Source organism: Amphibalanus amphitrite, unplaced genomic scaffold (genome assembly GCF_019059575.1).
Source record: "Amphibalanus amphitrite isolate SeventyFive unplaced genomic scaffold, NRLGWU_Aamphi_draft 000365F_arrow, whole genome shotgun sequence".
Lineage (NCBI taxonomy): Eukaryota > Metazoa > Arthropoda > Thecostraca > Balanomorpha > Balanidae > Amphibalanus > Amphibalanus amphitrite.
Window position 1 is genome coordinate 539,951 of NW_024881859.1, and position 20,908 is coordinate 560,858.

Below are 20,908 nucleotides of genomic sequence, written 5' to 3' on the forward strand. Positions count from 1 at the left end.
TCATTGGACGGTTTAAGAGATGTGCATTTGATGTCCATATGCGTTTCTGACGAATGCCTCTAATGGCTTGTTTATTTCACCTTCTATTCCCGGGCAGCTGTGTACATACGCGTAGTTCCAGTTTTCTACCCGCATTGGCGTTTCATATATGTGTTTTGTTTCATAGTTGAATGTTGTTTGACCTTATGTCTGAGATGTGCCTATTTATGGTGATTATGTCCGTGTAATGAGGCCCGGGGAGCCCACCTATGTATGTAACTAATAATAAACAGCTCAAATATGTACAATTAAGTAATGTGCGCTGCATTGCAAATAGACCACTTGATGTGGTGTGTTCTATGTCATGTGACCTCCCGTTCCCTCCGCGAAAGTCACCTGCAGCTTGACGTGACACGTTATCTGACCTTTGACCTCTCCCTTCGGCAGAAGTCACCTACCATTTGACATGACGTGTTGGCTGACCTCTGACCTCTGACGTCTCCGGCATAGGTGACCTGTCGCTCGACATGACGTGTTGGCTGACCTCTGACCTTCGGTCTCTCTCTCCGGCAGAGGTCACCTACCGTTTGACGTGGCGCGTTACCTGACCTCTGACCCTTCTCTCCATCAGAGGTGACCTACCGTTTGATGTGCCGCGTTAACTGACCTCTGACCCTTCTCTCCATCAGAGGTGACCTACCGGCTGCAGACGGCCCGCCCGATGATCCGCCAGCGCCTACTGCAGTACCTGCTACCCTGGCTCTACAACATGGAGCTGGTCGACCCCAAGATTCAGCCCATGAGTCCGCTGGCCAAGTTTCAGGTGAGAACCTATTCTGTTCGAGGAGATGCGACGCTAAAACACCCGTAGATACGCGTATAGGAAGGCCTTAAATTAATTATTGTTCATTTGTTTTAAATTAAGACTAAAGCTAATGTTTAAAAATTGAGTTTTTTTTTTCGCCCGACGTTTCGCGTTTATTGCTTATTCATGGGCTAATGCTAAAACATAATTTCGTCGACATACATATCAAAAATTCAAATAACATCATTGACAGCACGCTTCACTATAAACATTGTCTTTCGCTAAAAGATATCGTATCCGTTCGATCGATCGATTGCGTTCCTTCGTATACATACGTCCATGCATCCGTTCATATCTATCGCATGTCTTTGATCTGGGATGCTATAATATCATGTAGTTTGAAGAAGCCTGGCGATACGTTTATCACTTTTTCTGTGGAAATGTAAGCGGCCTCTATCAGCCACCGACGTGTTTTCGTTAAACCTGTGTGTATGGCCTGTGCTTCGTTCCAGTTTGGTAGATGTCCTTCTTGATCTGCGTGAATGACTAATGCCTTGGATGTTCTGTGATTACGTAAGTCATTTTTGTGCTCTTGAATACGTTTTCTTAGACCTCTCCCCGTTTCTCCGAAATACGATTTATCACATTTGCTGCAAGGGATTTTGTACACAATACTGTCTGAATCTACTTCCTTTGGCTTTTTTCTAGCAAGTATCTGCCCGACCTTCTTTCCCGAAGCTGATACTACTCTCAGATCAGGCGCCAGCATCTTTGCTATTTGATCAGTTGTCTCACTATTTGGTGCAATAAAATATGCCCTTTTCTTGTCTTGTGCATCCCTCTCTGTCCTGGGCCTGTGTCTGATCTGTTTTGCTTTTTTCTGTAACTCGATCAGTAGAGACTCGGGGAATTTCAACGCCATGAATGCTTTCTTAATGTAATCTAGCTCGTCCTGTAGGAACTCAGGAGAGCAGATACGGTAGGCTCGCAAAAAGAAACCGATGACTATGCCTGTCTTACTTCGCAAGCTGTGTGCCGAAAAATAGTGCACGAAATCATCTTTGTTAGTTGGTTTCCTATATACAGAGAACTTAAACCCTTCTTCAAATCTCCTGATGACTACATCAAGGAACGGAAGTTTTCCGTCCTTCTCCTGCTCTAACGTAAACTGGATGGCTGGTTCGACATCATTGAGTTGTTTTAACAGGTCTTCCACACTACGTTCATTGGGGATGAAAGCTACTATATCGTCTACATATCTGTAAACTGTTGTATCTTCCCCGAAGATAGAAAGGAAGTGCTCCTTTTCAAGCAGCTCCATGTATAAATTGGCCAAAACTGCACTCAATGTGTTAACATAGGATGGATCTAGATAGGAAGCTAGACAAGTTATGCGATTCAAGTGATTGGAACACAGCAGGAAACATGTCTCTGGTCACGAACTTATCCGACCGTGTACTTACTAAGACAGAAATAGCAGTGCTATCGCTCGGTTTAAAGTTCGATGTGGGTGGCCCAAGCAAGCATTTACAGGAATTTGTGATAAGAAATCATAGATTTGGAGATTCGGACATAGAGAAGGGTTTCAAGCAAGGTGTCTCTGCGTGTTTAACAGCAATGGCCAAGGACCAGACAGTTACTGTTCCTAAGCGGTTTGTGCAGGCTCTGGACTCACTGAAAAAGGACCGCAGCATAATCATCACCACCGCTGACAAAGGGGGCGGAGTGGTTGTCATGAACTCAAAAGATTACGAAGCCAAAATGAAGACACTGCTACAAGACGGGAACACTTACCAGAACGAGGCGCCAGGCACATCTAAGAAAAAGTCCACTTCTTTTTCCAAGGAGGCAAGGAAAATACTGCGGAACTCAGAACCGGGAAAAAAGCTGCAATACCTGCTAGAAGAAAAGCCCAAGACACCGTCCATGAGGGGACAGCCCAAGATACATAAGACGGACGTGCCGATGCGGCCCATCACATCAGGTGTCGACAGTGCACCGCACAGACTTGCCAAACATCTAGCCAAACCACTCTCACAATGTCTAGGAAAAATGAGTCCAACACACTTAAAGAATTCTGCAGACCTCTTGGAAAGAATTCAGACAGTAGACCACACAAAACACATGGTAAGCTTCGACGTAAAATCACTTTTTACAAATGTTCCAATTGATGGAGCCATGAGGGCCCTTCATGAGGTACTAGATCTAGTGGACGATGTCCAACTTCCGGTCCCAAAAGATGATTATATTAGATTAGTTGAACTCTGCATAAGATTTGGAAGTTTTGAGTTTCAAGGGGAGGAATTCACACAAATCAACGGACTAGCAATGGGGTCTCCATTGAGTGCAGTTTTGGCCAATTTATACATGGAGCTGCTTGAAAAGGAGCACTTCCTTTCTATCTTCGGGGAAGATACAACAGTTTACAGATATGTAGACGATATAGTAGCTTTCATCCCCAATGAACGTAGTGTGGAAGACCTGTTAAAACAACTCAATGATGTCGAACCAGCCATCCAGTTTACGTTAGAGCAGGAGAAGGACGGAAAACTTCCGTTCCTTGATGTAGTCATCAGGAGATTTGAAGAAGGGTTTAAGTTCTCTGTATATAGGAAACCAACTAACAAAGATGATTTCGTGCACTATTTTTCGGCACACAGCTTGCGAAGTAAGACAGGCATAGTCATCGGTTTCTTTTTGCGAGCCTACCGTATCTGCTCTCCTGAGTTCCTACAGGACGAGCTAGATTACATTAAGAAAGCATTCATGGCGTTGAAATTCCCCGAGTCTCTACTGATCGAGTTACAGAAAAAAGCAAAACAGATCAGACACAGGCCCAGGACAGAGAGGGATGCACAAGACAAGAAAAGGGCATATTTTATTGCACCAAATAGTGAGACAACTGATCAAATAGCAAAGATGCTGGCGCCTGATCTGAGAGTAGTATCAGCTTCGGGAAAGAAGGTCGGGCAGATACTTGCTAGAAAAAAGCCAAAGGAAGTAGATTCAGACAGTATTGTGTACAAAATCCCTTGCAGCAAATGTGATAAATCGTATTTCGGAGAAACGGGGAGAGGTCTAAGAAAACGTATTCAAGAGCACAAAAATGACTTACGTAATCACAGAACATCCAAGGCATTAGTCATTCACGCAGATCAAGAAGGACATCTACCAAACTGGAACGAAGCACAGGCCATACACACAGGTTTAACGAAAACACGTCGGTGGCTGATAGAGGCCGCTTACATTTCCACAGAAAAAGTGATAAACGTATCGCCAGGCTTCTTCAAACTACATGATATTATAGCATCCCAGATCAAAGACATGCGATAGATATGAACGGATGCATGGACGTATGTATACGAAGGAACGCAATCGATCGATCGAACGGATACGATATCTTTTAGCGAAAGACAATGTTTATAGTGAAGCGTGCTGTCAATGATGTTATTTGAATTTTTGATATGTATGTCGACGAAATTATGTTTTAGCATTAGCCCATGAATAAGCAATAAACGCGAAACGTCGGGCGAAAAAAACCTCAATTTTTAAACATTAGCTTTAGTCTTAATTTAAAACAAATGAACAATAATTAATTTAAGGCCTTCCTATACGCTCAGCAACACTTGTCAATTTATATACTTAACCCGTAGATACATTGCATGGTGGTCTGTTTCGGTTACTGGTTCGGTGCATTGAAGTAGGCGGATGCAGTGAATTGAATGTGAATTAGAGAATATATTCATTTGTTTTTGTGCGAGAATAGTACCTCTTTTTACTTTTCACATCATTCCTCAGAACAGAAGCTGAACAGCATCTTACCCATGATTAGTGCAGGGCAAGGATAAATATGCAAGATCATCTAATTCCAACCGCGTTCTATGTATCGTCTACGGCTTACGCAAGTTCGTTTATCAAAATGTGATCTGTACAGTGAGAGTACAATAACTATACACGACATTGCCAGCGCCGCCTCTCTCCGGTCACTCTCGTCTGATAAGGTGTCCGCATCATCCAGAGCTCACACTCTACTTCCATCCGCGTGAGCCACCAATCTCTGGGCCCACGCTCAGGTTAGCCACATCCGCTTACCCTTTTGACCGTGCGTCACCACTATTTGGCCGCCCTCTCGCTGTTTTTGTAGACACAGTGTGGCGTCAGTAGCTCTTCGAAGCTCGACAGGTTATTGGTTGTGATTTATGTGACCGGGGGGGGGGGGGGCATAGAGCCCACCAGAGCCGCTCCCTGGTTGGTTGAGGCTCCGGCGCTGTCAGGATTGGAAGTCGATAGTGTGGCGCAGTTTTGAGTGGCAAGAAAATATGGTAAGGAAGATATGTATTTTTGGTTAACACATGCTATGTCCCCTGTGAAGTTCCAAGCTGTGAGTTGTTGTGATGGCATAATCCGAAATAAGCTCTTCGGCTGCGTAGTAGAGCCCGGGGTATGGCGCAGTTGGTTCGTTTCGTGGACATGACCGGTGAGCACAGAGCCTCCTTTCGGGCCCATTTGCCGGTAATGGTGGGGACGACGTGCGCTGTCCCGGTCACTTTGAGCGCTAACCATGATTGGAGAGGGCCGCCGGCCGTCGGCGGGGCCGTCGGGACCTCCGCCGCGGTCAGACGAGTACCACCGGCAGTCAGACGAGTATCGCACCCCCGGCCGGCCGGACCCCCCGGCGGTCCCAGTGGATCTTTCGAGCTGAACACGACGCTGTAGCGCTTTAACGCTTTATGATCTCGGTTGAAATGGCGTTTTCAGGGCTGCAGCTTTGTTAGTGCTTTCAGTATGATGTTATCGTTGTTGATGAGTTAATTAAGTGTCCTTTTCGTAGAGGCAGCCTCATTCAACAACCTCATTCCGCGATTTTATGTTTGCTTTTGAATCGATCTTGCTTATCAATCCCGGTGGAATATAAACCCATGATTGAATGACTATTTACCGTTCTGATCACCAGAACAATGCATTTTACTGCAGCTAGTTGATCGATAACTCAAACAGCTGTGTCCTGGAATCGTATGAAAGACAATCTAGCCGTAGCGGAGTTAGGCAATGCATATGAAGACCGTGGCATCAGGCACGGACGGGACGTAAAGGTCAAACAGAGGCTCACGTGACAGCGCGATCAGTTAGTTTCTGGGTGATGGTGCCCCCAGACAGCGTGCCACTTGTGCTGTAAAAAGGAATAAACGCGATTTGCATGATATATTAGGGAATGAATGACAGCGTATGTGCACAAGTGTACTGCTTGATTCTTATCATCGGCAGCGTCGATCGCCATTTACGTAAACAACTCTTGATGCTTTTAATTACGGCGCTTAATTAGTTGGAGTTAAATGTCGCGCGTCATTTCGAGTGGATTGACCCGTTGCAGTCTTAACTTCTATGATCCAATTAGGAGTTGCCGGAAGTGATGAGCGCCTCCAACCGCCGGCTGACATTTGGGGATCAGAGCGTGCCGACTCCCCCTGTCTGTGTCGGAAAGGGCCCGGGGACTCCGCCACCACCTCAGGCTGGCCTACGCACCTCCATGACCCGTGACTTGTGACATGTGACTGGCCGGGTGTAGTGCGCTAACCCGGACCTCACCCCGCGACTTGCGACCGGCCGAGTGGACCAGGGAACTCAACTTTGTCCACTGACCCCGGCGGCCGGTGGTCGGGACAACTTTGTTCGTTTGTTGCGGTCGCCGTCGCCCTCCTGTAATGCACAACCTGTGGCGACGCCTTTGATCGCGTCTTTGATCTTGCCTCCCCGATCCCCGTGTCGCATGACATGGGCGGCAGCCAGACTCGCTGTGCAAACCGCCCGCCCGCTATTCTGCAGTTTCGCGGTAATGAATCAGGAAGTGTGGTGTTGACGTAAATGCTCGACGCCTCTCTGTGGTGCGAGATGTGTCCATTATTTTTTTTTTCACTGAGCCTTAGTAGTTTGTACTGGCAGCTAGTCCTGTTATTTCTGGTTTCTGTTTCTCGTACACTCCCATTATGTCTTTTTAGTGCCCTATTCTGCGCTGGTTTTCCTCACATATCGGCCTCTGTGTTTCAGTACTTTTCTCAGATTGAGGCGTCGAGCGCGGCCCAGCAGCGCAGGGAGGGCTGGGGCTCGGCGGAGGCCACCGAAATGGTTATCAACAACCTGCTCTACATCACGGCAAAGGTCAGTCCCGCGCCGCCGACCGCCGCCACTCGCAGCCGACCGCCGCCGCCGCCCTGTCGTGTCACGAATTAGGGTGTCGTTAAATTGGCATGGTGTCTGTCTGTTGTGCAGAGAAGGGAAATTGCTTTTTTTGTGACGACTTTAGTAGTCATTTTCAGGAAGATGCTGGTATTTTGATTTGTGCTGTTTTAGCTGCAGATACCCAGTGAACTGTGTGGTGTGATTCTGGTAAGAGCTGCTTTTTAATGGCATATAACCAGTGGGCTGTGTGACGGGATGATAATGTATGCTCGTAAGTGTAGTGCATTGCAGTTATTTATGGCCCGTTTGGCTTAGCACTTATTTGGGGATGACCTTGCGGGCTGCGGCCTTCGACGATTGAATGACGTCTGCACGTAAAGAACATGACGAAATATGCGACTACATTTGCCCCATGGCTCCCATGTGACTGTCATTAATGGCTACTGGGGCATCTGAACAGACGCTGTGTGGTCGGATCTCCGGTGAATTCCTTGTTATGCGCGTTACGGCTCACTACAGCGATGGTGATATCGCCCACGGACCATCTCATAATCCACACACCATTCTGGCTATATTTGCGACTTTGTCTCGACTCGGCATTCCGTCTTTGCACACTGCCTCTTGTTCTCCGCCTTCCACATCCGTAAGACGGTTCGTACGATCCTAACCTCTCGTCTCCTTCGCACCCTCCCCTCTCCCCCCTCCGTCACGCCTCCCTCCCCTCCCGTCCGCTCCCCGTCGCCCCGCCGGACTGCGAGCTCGCCAGTGCCGGGATTGGCGCGGCCCGAACGTCCGCTGCTGTCGGCTCCGGCGATCAATGAACAGATGATGACGGATCACGAACGTCGACCGCCCTTCCAAGGGGCCGCGAACGGTTTCCGTCGACTGGCCTTCGCAGCTGGGCCGCGGAGACCACCTGCACCCGCCGCCGGCACACCGCGCGGCAAAGAATTATCGCCGCCAAATCGCCACTAAGTTGTGATAAATCGCTGCGAAGACAGCGCCTCGCCTATGACCTATAGCGAGTTAGCGGGCGACATTTTGCCGACCACGTGTTAGCGGAAAGGTCTGGCCAGTCGGATTCGTTCCGGGAAATTCGGGTTACATGTGAAGCACGATCACATGGGAAATGGATGTCCACCGAGTTCAAAGCTGAAAAAGATTCCGCACTTATAGCGTCATGTGGTGTTTAACGTACTTTGCTTCGTTGACCTTATGCTTCGAGCTTTATGATCTTCTTTGAAGCCATCAGATAAATTTTGAACCATCTTTAGCACCCAGTGCATGCTCACTCGGGGGATGCGCATTGCGCAGCATGTTTGCTGACGTGTTACGCATAAACTTATTGAAACCGGCAGCCAGAAGACGCACATGTCTCCGTGTGTGCGCACGGGCCAATGGCTCGCACAAACACTACGCGAGCACGCTCCCGTCTGTCCGGCCTGTGGGACGCACGCGACCGGTGGCAGATCTGTCATCGCGTGTCATCGGTGCGGTGACAGCTGTCATCGCGTGCGACCGTCACCTACGACTCGGTCACGCCACGGGAAACACAGCGACGGCGGCTCTCCACTCCGCCATTGTTGCCAGTTTCTAAGCTTTACGCGCACAGATTGTCTGGCTGGCTTTATCTTATTCCGCGTCTGTCTGCTAGCTGAAATGGCCTCATTTGCTAGACTGCCTAATGACTCGTGGAAGGCGTTCCGTTCACAGCTTGGGGAATTCTAAATGTGCCCAGCTGTTGCCGCAGACGTTTTCGCCAAGGAGCTGGCTCACACTGGGGTTAGAGGGGGAGAGGGATGAGGGCGAGGGCAACCGGACCTGTCTCCAGTCTGTGTGATGTAAGCGCACAGAGCTCAGTAGGCTGATCGTTCCCCGAAACGGATGTCTCCAGCCCAGTAACAGGGGTTCTAGGATAGCTAAAAACGGGCCCTGCTCTGATGTGGGATTGTCGGTTTACCGGCTGGAGTGAGGCCAGAGCTAGGATGAAAATGCATTAGCTGTTGGAAACGGTTGTGAGTTAATCTGTCAATTTAGTGCGTTGTCGGGCGTGAGTTATTTCTAGATGCGACCTGGACTGACGTTGAAGGATATGTCCTTGTTTGTAGCCAGGAGCCCGCCACTAATATAGAGTTGACGGTCCGATACACCATCTTTGAAGATGACCCTTGGATGATCTGGCCCAAATTCATAATCGTTAAATGACTTTGCCCTCACCTGGAAACTCATCTGACCCTGACACTGAGCCTGACTTGACCTGACACTGACCTGACCTGACCTGACCTAACCATAACCCAACTTGACCATGGCCCAATCTGACCCTGATAGCATGGGACATGACCTGGCCATTGCCCGACCTGACCCGACCTGGCCCGGACCCGACCCGATCTGACCTGTCCTGACCCGACCTGACCTGCGATGGCGGCAGATTGGCGACGACCACCCGAAGGAGCTGGAGGACCTGTGGGCAGCACTCTGCTCCTGCTGGCCAAACAACCTCAAGATCATCCTGCGCAGTCTGTTCATCCTCTGTGGAATGGCGCCCAATGAACTGCTGCCCTACGTAAGTACCGGGGTTAGTAGGATAATGTCCAACGAACCCAGTAGGATGCCCACTGCCCAGTAGCCTTATTTGAGTACTGGGATGGGGATGGCGCCCAACGAACTGCTGCTCTACGTGACCGAGTACTGGGACCGGTGGGGTCCAAATGAGTTGCTGCCCTATGTGAGTACTGGCATTAGTAGGATGGCGCCCAACGAACTTATGCCCTATGTGAGTACAACTATTTTGTCGACGACCGTCAGTTTTCGGTACCACTTCCACGTGAGTTTGCTCAGCGTCTGTGTCTCCGTACTTGTGCGTTTGACTGGATAAATCGTCCTGTGTTTGCACTAAGTCTTTTACGTCAGAAGCGAGAGGGGTCATAAGGACAAGCTAAAATTCTCGTCATCCATTGGTGTTCATCTGACCGTGACATAACAGATAGCGTATGAGCACTCGTGCATTCAGCAGCACGTGTGCACATAAGACCTTGCTCAAATACAGATGGACATCACGCTTTCATGTAGTTCGTTTTTATTATATAACTAGGTGTCCAGCATTACGCGCAGCGTAATGAATCAATTTTCATTAAAATCGGCCCAGTAGCGGCCGAGTTATTGCCAGAATGAATATTGCGTCTCCTCTTGGCCGGCGGTGCTCTGTTCCGTTATTCATTGCCAAAGGTCAGTGACCTTCCGGCTCTGATTTCACCCAGTTTTGCAAGCGAAGAAACTGAGCCTAAGGCGCGTGCCGTCTGCTCGAAGCCGGCCGCGGCCCAAAATCCCACAAAGATGCGCCCGCCACGTGCAAACCGTCGAACCCACCCCCTCCAAAATTTAATACAACAAACAGATGCACGCGTCCGACTTAAGTCGAAAATATCACCCCCGTAGCCCGCACCGTTCCGGAGCAATAGCCCGTCAAGCGTGACTGACGCGTCACATACGGACATTTTGATTTTTATATATGTAACAATGCCTTTGTAGCCGCACAGTCGGTGCTTTTTTCGTCCGTTGGACACTTGCGGCCTTTGACCCGAGCCCCGGTCACACATACACGACGCACGGCCCGCGCACCAAAAATTCATTCATTTAGGCCAGTGCGTCATCCTGCGCTATGCATTCGTTACTCGTTCGTCGAGTGCGCTGGGCCAACGGTATCATGCGTCGTCATTCGTTGCGTGCGTCGACAATTTTTGTGCATGCTCAAAAATGTGCGTTGAGCTCGACGCACGAAGACGAACGCCAGACACACGTGGAACACACGCTGGGTATTCGTTGTGTGCTCGTCGGCTGATGCGTAGCGAATACCTAGCGCGGACATAGCGTGCCTCAAACGCATGTCTAACGGATGCGCATAGACTATAAAGGCGTGGTAAACAAGAGCTGAACGAGTCTGCAGCGCGCACAGCGTTCGTCTGGCGTATGTCATACGGTCCCGCCCTACCTCCTCATTTCTCCTTCTACCCTCATGGGTAACTCTTCTGCGTCATTGCTGCATAGTGCACAGGCTCCTTTCAATTCCTCCTGCTCTTGATGCCAGAATTTAGTGTTTTTCTTCGTGCAGGTCGCCTTTCGTCCCTTTGCCTTGGGAGACATCTTGATATCCCTTCAAATTCCATGGAGGGCCGATGAGGATGTACCCTCCTTGGCGTCCTAGTCCTACTGATATGACAACAGGCAAGACGGACCACTGCGCCGCTGCAAAGTGAAGTTCGCTGACTGTGCGTTGAATGCGCGGTGTACGCGCGATCCCTGCGTCCCGTGCGCTAGCAACCCGCTGTGCATCCGTTGTGTGTGCGCGCTTTATGCGCTCTGTATTCGCTGTGTAGGTGCCCTGTATACGCCCGGCGCGCTGGCAAAGCGCTTGTAGCGCGTTGTGCATTCGTTGTAAAGTTGCTATTTCCTGCTGACTCTTGACAAAAGTTGGTCACACATCAACGCACGACGACGCACTGGTCTTTTTGCAATGCGCCGGCCGTACGTCATGTATGTGTGACCGGGCCTTTGACGGCCGGACCCAAAGGGCTCGGCGCCGTCTCCGATGTTAAAGACACGACGAGAGAATGCAGTGTGGGACCGGACACCGGGGACCGTCTCCCCGGTGGGAGAGAGCGCGCGTGACTCCCACGGCATTGACTATTGCGCAGCGGTTTTTTAGTAGAAGGTGTTCGGTGAAGAGTACTGCGATGGAAATCGAACGTTTTGATCTGATGATAGCATGCGTGAGAGGCAGGCGCTGTTTTTCATGGGACGGACGGGGCACCATGTGATATTAGATTGTTTGATGACAAATATTGTAGTACGTATTGGCGGATCTCTATTGTGACGAAGATGTTGCCCTGAAAGTCGGACAGCTCCCACTGATCGGCGATTAAACATGTGTTCACCATCTGCCCACTGCGCCTCAGATAGCGGCAGTGAGGCCCCGTGTCCCTGTATAGCGGCAGCGACGCCCCGTGTCCCTGTATACCGGCAGTGACGACTGGTGTCCCTAAGTAGCGGTGATGCCGCCCCTGTTCCCCGCAGGGCCGGCGGGTGGCGGTGTACATGGCCCGCGTCCGTCCCGACCAGCTGGTCGAGGAGATGATGACCGAACTGCAGACGGTCGAGTCGATGAACTACACCATCGAGCGGACAGAGACGCCGCCATTCTTCCGTATCACGTCGCTGAGGAAGACGTCCAGTCACTCAGGTGCGTGGGCTGGGGCTGTGGTCGGATTGTTGCGATGGTCCTGTGGGGCTGAGCTCGTTGGGGTTCGTGAACACTGCGATATGGAAGATTTGGTGGCCTTTGATGGCGCCTGAAGAGGTGACAAGGTGTTATTTTATGACGTAGTATTTGTTTTGATGTTAGGGATGTTTTTGCACCTTGGGTCGTTGTGAGTTTTTAACTTGAAACCGGTAGAATTTACACTATTTAGAGTACGTTTTAACGATATAGGGGTTAAAATGATCCGTTATTATTTTTTAGAAACACTTATATTTACCATGGTGTGCTATCAAACTCGCGATGGTCTTTGTGTCCAGACAAAATTTGCATGAAAACGAAGTTAGTATGGTTCCTAGCTGCTAACGATGCCCGAAGTACTCAGAGCATTCGGACTAAGCTCACCGTAGGATAAACTGTCTGGGTGGGAGAGCGGGCACAGTTGGAGCACAATTTCAGCGCCGTCACAGGCAGCTCCGGTCGTTTGTCTTTCCACGACGTGCCGTTTAGTTCCACTAATCGCTCTTGATGACAATGATGAGAGGTGTGCTGAGTTTGCGCCAGCTAGGCGACCCGAATAAATGTACGGAATTAAACTGTTAGGCGCCGGAGACTGGCCAGACGGGCAGTTAGAAGTTTGCTCATTACAGGCGCTTTGGTCATTGGTAGTGCTTTGATGCCATTATGGTGTGGCTTCAGAAGTGCTGCCGGGCTTGAGCTGTTGCTGACAGCAATCATAGTGTTTTGGTGCTCTGTAGTATTTACAGGTATTTACAGTGGCATAATTGCCCTACCGGTTAGCTACATACCAGTCTGTACTTTGTCAATGTCACTCTACTAAGTAATCGCCACACACCTCATCGTGTTTACTCCCTCTTCTATCCTTTGTATCCCGTTTTCTCCCCGTCACCTCTAACCCGTTCTCGGAGCGGTCTATGGCCGGCGCCGTATGTTGGTCGGTCGGACGGCCGGTGGTCGGTATATTTCCGGGCGCGGCCGCAGATGGTGCGATTTGGGTGAGTTGTGGCCGACCCGGAGTGGCACACCCCCCTGCCCCCGACGGAGCCCCGGCGGGGCGACGGAGGGAGTCTGGCTGGAGCAGCGCCCGGGCAGTGCAGCGCCCAACGCTCAGGATGTAGCGAGCGCAGGCTCACCGGCTGAGCTAACTCCTAGTCGTTTAACGACTCAGCCAACTCAGTCCGTCACCGGCTCAGCCAGCTGAACTCACTCTACGACTCAGCCAATTCTCATATTCACTCAACGACTTACCCAATTCATATGTATTCACTGATCGGTTCAGCCAACCCATAGCCACTCACCGATCACTAGCATTTTCGCTGCACCGCTAGTGTGTCCTTCGGTCTAGCCAGACCCGTTCCCATCGAACGTCGCCGTCTGGACGGATCAGATTCCGCTGAGGAAATCGAGCGGCGCTCTCTCGGTACCCGCACGGAGTCGTTACCACAGCCGTAGATTGGGCCGTCACCGCTGAAAGGCCGTCTGGCAGTCTCAGAGTCGGGCGGTGACACTGAGTGGCGTGCACCCGACACCCGAGCAGGGCGGTACCGTTTGGGCCTGCCTGGGTGGCCAGGGAGGGGGCGGTCGGTAGACCGTGGGATGGTTCTGGCAAACCTGACGGCCCCGCCCGTGTGTAGGGGTGGCAGGTAAATGTAACCAACTTCTTAGTTTTTTATCAATACCGACCGGTGAATAGTCCTGGGCGTCAGTCGTTGGTTTCTATTTTACACCTTGAGTGATCGATATGAACAGATCGGTAGCCTCGTTTGGTTTTAGCTGCTAAACACGGACCATGTCTGATAGCTCTTCATGTGTGACTTTATGTGTGACGTTGTAACTTCTGAGGAATCCAAATGACGGGCTATCGTGACCCTGTGTCACGTTTTGTGACCCCGTACCGCGTGCGACATTTTTGTTCACCCGTGATCTTTTGTAACCTAATGTCCTCTTTTACTACCATTCACCGAAGATACTTCTGTGTGACCTAATTGTGACCCCGTGTGACCCGTCTGACCTCCAGTGACGGAGTGTGGCGGCAGCGGCCAGCAGGACCCGGCGCCGCCGCCAGCCGCCGAGAAGGGCACTCTGCACACCAAACGGCACAGCGGCGAGGAGATGCTCCGAGACAGGTGGGTGCCCACAGCCTCTCCGTGGGCCAGTGTTTCTGTCGTCCTGCTGACTGCTCTGGGGCAATCTGCTGCGAATTTTGTCACAGTTGACCGTTTTGAAGGCGATGTTTTTGTTTCTTTGTATTCAAGCCTAATATATAGAAGTTTCCATCCTTCCCCTTTAATTTTTTCATAACTGGATTTAATCAGGTTTTTGACAGTCGAGATCTTCTATTTTTTAACCTGCTTGGTTACCGTTTCAGTTCTGGAAAATGTCGGTTGTTTTGCAGCGTAGTTGTTACTTGTAATTGCTTGAGGTGGCTCACAAAATGTGAACTTTCCAGTAAACATCGTAAAGTTTTCCGTTATAATCACTTCCATCGCTGGCATTTGTTTATTTTGATGCACATTTTACATTGTTTGCCGGCTCACTTATCTGTCTTCAAGGGGCGCCCTCCGGGTGTAGTCTGCTCGCATCTCCTTCTTTTCGGAGCTGGGGGATATCCCTTTCGGGCTGTTCACGGGAGATTTAATCCGCATCATTGACCAGTCAACCCTATCCGCTATCTCTGTCCCGTATCCGCCCACCGTCTTAGTTTGCCCTATCTTTCCCTAGTTTGAAACGCTTGTCGAATGCCGTTTGGCCGTCTCTGCTGTCATCGGTCCCTCGTCTGCAAATGTCGTCTCCCGTCTCCCGTCTCCATCCATCGTTTCCGTCCTTCCTGTCCCCCCTCCCCCCTTCCGCCGCTCGCACATCGTTTGCCATCTCTAATGTTGGGATTCTCCGCCGCTCCTCTGGACCGAACAGCCTCCCTTTCCCACATCCATCCCTGCCGAACGCCGCGAGTCTCGTTAGCTTGTTTGCGCCGGCCGACCGCGAAGGGCGGTGGTTTCGACGGGCGGAGGGACGTCAGTTGTGTTCCGCTGATTGGGTTCCGAGTAGCGGGAAGCCCGGCATCGTCTCCTGATGAGCGCCACGTCACCGCGGCCCCGAGACGCCGCGCCGGCCGGAATACCTACCGGTGTGGAGGCGGCTGGCAACTCGAGCGCGCACGTGGTAAACAAGCGCCCCGGCCCGTGGCAACTCGCTGCCTGGGATTTCCGCTGGTTATTCGGCCGTGACCTACCAATTTCCGTGTAATTATTGGTCTGGCACCGGTCCGCGCTGCTGTGAAAATAATCACTGGTTTGGCTCGTAAGCGCTATCTCGCTTGATGATGTTATGTGGGACATTGTTTTGCCTTCGGGCTTCGACATTTCCGGTAAAATGTATCTTGTATTTAAGACGCGTTGATGAAGAAGTTATTAATGAGCTTCTTTTTTTTTAGTAAAGTGACATTTCAATTCAAGGGATCCAACATCCGCGCTGTTGTGTTCATACAAGCGCGCTGCGGGACCACTCCTGTGTCCCATCTCCGGCTCTCGTGCACTCGGGCCCACCCAGCCAACCTGTTGCCTCCCCCTCCGCCGCGGCTCTGGGTCCCAAAGGAACGCAGTGGTCCGGGGACAAACAAATATTGTTCCGTTGTTATCTCTGTAGCTGGCTGGTGGTCGCAGTGTGCTGTGCAAAGCGGCATTGGAAAATCTGCTTCAGGCGACCGGGGGAAGCGCTTATTTCAGATAATAGATCAAGGTCAATAATTGCCTGTCCCGTAGCTCAGTTGGTAGAGCATCGGACTCCCGGTAGTGAGAGCCCGGGTTCGAGACGCTCCGGCGCTCGATATATGAGACTCCTGACGGGGATGGTCTGCGGTTGGTGGGAGCAGCCGCAGCCAGTTGAAGTCAGTTGAGTGGGACAGGCCGTGTCCGGCTTTGAAGGGCACGTTAAACTTTGACATCTAAATTCTCCCGTTACCCGGAACTGCGCGATCGGACGGTAGGGGTCGGGGTCTACGTAACAAGCTCTGCTTAGCGTGGACTCCGGCTCTGTCAATCCGTCCATTCAAACATTCGAGCTAAATTTATAAAAAAGGTCACAGATGCGACAAGGTATTTGTATTTGTAATTTGTATTCGTATTTATACAAGGTCATGTCAATGTGAAAAGCGGATCGGATCTGCAATGTCCTTTCGCACTTTCAGACGCATCTTTTAAACCGATCCACCTCAAGACGCATCACATAGGATGCACTTGTGTTATACGTTTCATCGTGCTAGTCTGTCACGTAATCGGAGACATCGCTTGCTATTGAACATCCATTCATCACTATGACCGGCGAACCCTGGCCGCGATCTCGCCATACGATCTGTCGGGTCGGCGGTGGGTCGTCAGTCCGGAGCGGGGATCGTGTGTCGCCGCTCCCGGCGTCCCTTTATGGCCCTGGTGTCGGCCTGGAGCGCGTCAGTCGTCACCGATGGCGTCCCGCTCCCGTCCGGTGATTCCACGCCGGCAGCGCTGAAAGCTCGGCCATTTTATGTGCGGGTGCATTGGGTCGACGCTACACTACGGCCAACAGCCATGGTTTGCTGGTTGAAAGGAGTGCAATTAAGGAATAAATTTAGCTGAGCTGCAAGGGAGTGAACTGAACATGATAAATGCACTAATTGTGTCGTTTCTGCGCTGATGGAACCGGCAGGAGTGGGCCATTTGTTCTCCGGAGTCGGGGTCTGGACAGACGTGGCCGGGGTGTGGATTATCTCTCGGTGAGGGCCCGGTGCGGAAGAGCCGGTCACCCGGTGACCTTTTCACGGCCGGTCAGCCGTGAAGGGGTGACAGGCGCCGTCTGAACTATCTGGGAGACCATTGTAGTTGACCTCCTCGCTCGCTCACCGGGGAGGGAGAAGGAAGTTGGCTAGATGGCGCTAAGGCGTGCTAGGCGATGTGTAATGCGCTTCTTTATATAACACCGTTGGCTCTGTATAGTATTGCCTATGCCTTTATATTCAATATTTATAGTGAAGAGGCTTTTAAGCTACATGAAAATGCATTTCACATACTGAAATGCTTTCAATATCTTAGACGGTTCACGTTCAGGCATATTGCCGTATTGAAGTTCCAGTAATGCGTACAACATTTGCCGGATCCCCTGCTGTGACTGAGAGACATACCAAATTACAGATATGCTAGGCTGAACACGAGGTGGGTAGGATAATTTTGGACGGATGAAGATGCCTGCTCATTCAGAGCTTGAAGGTATAAGCCATAACTAATCAGCTAAAATATATTAAAGCAATGTTTTTTATCCATGATCTGGAAACGAAGCTATGAATTCGTTCAGCCAGTATGTTCCTGGCACCGTAGCCATAATAACCTGCGCGTCACCTCTACGTAGGCTTGTCTGTAAGAGTTGCCGTTCGTTTTAGTCCTTACGGCCGTTTTGAGTCTGCGTCGAACTCACTGTGGGGTATGCTGTCCCGCAGTGCAGTGAAGCGCTGCGGTACAGTCTACCTTCCAGTCGCGCTCGCCGGCCGACTGGCGCTACATCTGCTTCGCTAACGTTGGAATAGGGTGAAGTCGTATAAGAGTACGCACTTAGTGGATTTCTTGCTCTCATTTGTTTAATATTTGAAGGAAAGAAATCGCTAATAGGGAATATTAAAGTTCATTGAATTAGCCATCAACCCATGGGGCAACGATCCTTCAGCGTAAATGGAAGTGGTCTAAAACTGACATTTTCTGAACCGTTGCACTTGCGTACTCTTAACATATGGGGTGTGTAAGAGTACGCACGCCAGGCGGGTGGAGTACGCAAGCATATGAACACACACCTAAGCAGCTTGCACTGTCCAAATGCTTAACTTCAAACTCAGAAGGCATTTAAGTTAATTCTAGTATCCTAAAAGAAAAACAAAATAAATCTTTCAAGTCTATAAATCAGAAAATAATCATGTCGTGTGTTTCTTTTAAAAAAAATGCACAATCAAAAAGGAGAATAACTCGTATTTGGAAGAATTTCGGGTACGCATCTGCATCACAGTGCTCCATTGATGATATACTTACAAAACAATCGTCATTGGGCGATAGATGAATAATTCTATATTTCTGTATATTCGATTTAATGTATAATTCTGCGTACTCTCACCCTCCTGAACAGTGCGTCCTCTTACCGTACATGCAATTCGCGCACAAAACAACCCCGAAACGTTGTGCAAAACTTCGCAAACAGAATATTGCACTGTACAGTATTTCCCCAGATAACCTCACAAGTTTCCCACAACAATCACGGAAATGTACCTTATCTCAACTGCCAAGTATCAAAATTATTGTACCATATCATAATAATATCATAACGCTCGAAAATAATATTCGTCGCCTTAAACTCAACAGCGTCGCCGCTCAACGCCCACGTTCCGTTGGTGACATGCACGCACTGGCGGCTTCATGTCACTTCATGAACTCGACAAACCCGCGTTGCTAAGCAACCGAAACAGCTGATGCGTACTCTTATCGCCCGCGTACTCTTACCCGCCCTTACCCTACCCGTTCGGCAGCGGCGTTTAGGTTTATTCTCTTCGCTGTGATTTGGGTTGATTGAGGAAAAATTGTGAAGTTTACGCTAGTACTTGTTTACAAATGTCGGGTGCACGTAAACACGGATTGTGTCGGAGCTCACTAGACGTCTAGTTTCGATACCCCCATTATTGAATGTGTTTTCTTTGTTCGCCCTTTTAGGTCGGCTGGGAACAAACAGCTGCCTTTTGATTATTTTCTTGCACCTGGTTTTTCATGAGGTTCATGAGGATGGTGCACCTGGTGGAAGATGCACCTGATTCACATGAATGTGAAACTTGAAAGCTTTTTGCAAAATCGATGAGGCTGTTTCATGTTTATTGTGTCATAAGCTAAACGTGATTCAAAGGAATGTGTGTGTCGTTAACCGGCGCAAGGTTGGAATTTCCTCTCGTGCTGGAACTCATTTGACCTTGTGTATCTTCTCCATTGGCCTGCCGGGCTCTGTACACAGCTCTAGCATACAGATTATCGATTTGCGACCATGTCACGCTCCCAATGCAGGCCGCTGACGTCCACAGCATAATGCAACTGCATTTACCAGTATCGACAGGAGAGAGACTACCATTTATAAGTGCTCCTCAAAGAAAAAAAATATTTTCAACTCAGCGAATGGTCCTTTTTGCGTGGGTCGAAGGTACGCCATCGGGCCAGATCAGCCACCTGGTTATGACAACAGCTAACAGCTGTATAGGCTGCCTGTCCGCAATGCGTTCGGCATGCTGTAGTGGCCGATCGTTTTTTACATTAACCCGCGCCCTGCTGGGGGTCCTGGATTTCCACGCCCTGCTGGGGGGGGGGGGTGTTTGAACACCCCCCTTCTAACTCGGCTCCTGGGCCACGTAGCGATACGCGGAAGGCGGCGTTCGAAAGAGCGTCAAAAATAATGAGGAAATCACTTCGGTCAATTTTTTGGTCAGGTCAAAGGTCAGGTCACCAGAGGTCATTGAAGGCAAAATTTCGCCGATTTCCAGGTCGAATGTCGACAATTTCCAAGAAGCCAACGCATAACTCGGGAACCAATAGAGCTACAGCGCCGCGGAAAAGCGCATTCGATAGCTCTATTAACGCCCTTTCTGAATAATTCTCTCAGATTTGACCTAACCTCAACGGTTTTGCCTGCAGGGGGCAAAAACTGCAAAAATAACCGATTTTTTCGGACAGTTTTTCTGCAATAACTTTTGACCCAAGCCTTGTACGAGCTTACTTTTACCGGCATCGTGTTCCTCTCGTCAAGACGCATCGAATGAACTATAATTTGACCTTGAAAGGTCAACTTGAAAATTTGACCTCAGGTCAAGGTCATGACCTGACCGGAAAGGGTAATGTTGCATATCAGTCGATCCGTATCGTCGAGCTGAACACATCTAAGGCGTTTTTATCGCTCTAGCATGCCTCTATCAAAAGTTATTTGCGAAAAACTGTTAGATACCATTCGTGACCTAAGATGACCTCAGGGCATAAACAGGGGTCACGGACACCATTTTCATGTTCAGTGTGTCTAAACCACTTGTAATTCAGTGTTTGGGAGTGTTTATAATGTCTTTCGTCCAAAAGAGGAGCATTTCAATTTTCTCCCATTGACTTATAATTGGGAGGTCGCAAAATTGACCTGACCTTAGGTCATCGATATCAAAATTCTGAGATATACATTTTGTACATACTATTGCTCTTAGCAATCGCTTAAAGTTTCAAAGCGATCGGTCACTCGGTGTAGCTATGACAGACATTGAAACTTTTTATGTGGTGAGGTCACTTCAAGTGACCTGGTGACCTGACCTTGAATGACCTTGGTCTGAAATTTTCACAACATGTGTAGAATTGATGTATGATAAGGTGTACCAAAAAGGCGGCGCTCCGCGCCGCCGTTTTTGAGATATTCGCGAAAAACCACAAGGGGGGGGTGTTCAAACACCCCCCCCCCCCCAGCAGGGCGCGGGTTAATCAAGTTTATTGCGGTATCGATTTGGTAATAGGCATAACGCGATATTAATGGTCAGTGACATATATCCGTCATTATAAGTGTCTGTCAAACGTGAATGCGGATAAAACATGGTGTTGTAAGTTTTGGCCTTCACGGCTAGACTGCTACCGCCAGCCGCATTGCTGCCGCGCATTTGG

The 20,908-nt window shown here is 49.7% G+C and overlaps 1 protein-coding gene across 1 annotated transcript in view; it reads left to right on the plus strand.

The window, feature by feature from the left end:
- Positions 1 to 20,908, plus strand: part of LOC122389619 (protein furry-like) — a gene marked incomplete at its 3' end in the record, with an annotated part of 148,271 nt that overhangs the window by 87,156 nt on the left and 40,207 nt on the right. The window contains exons 28-32 of the mRNA XM_043381809.1: positions 669 to 802; positions 6,830 to 6,940; positions 9,390 to 9,524; positions 12,032 to 12,197; positions 14,251 to 14,359. Of these exons, the coding sequence (XP_043237744.1) occupies positions 669 to 802; positions 6,830 to 6,940; positions 9,390 to 9,524; positions 12,032 to 12,197; positions 14,251 to 14,359 (655 nt within the window). The remainder of the gene's footprint in view (positions 1 to 668; positions 803 to 6,829; positions 6,941 to 9,389; positions 9,525 to 12,031; positions 12,198 to 14,250; positions 14,360 to 20,908) is intronic.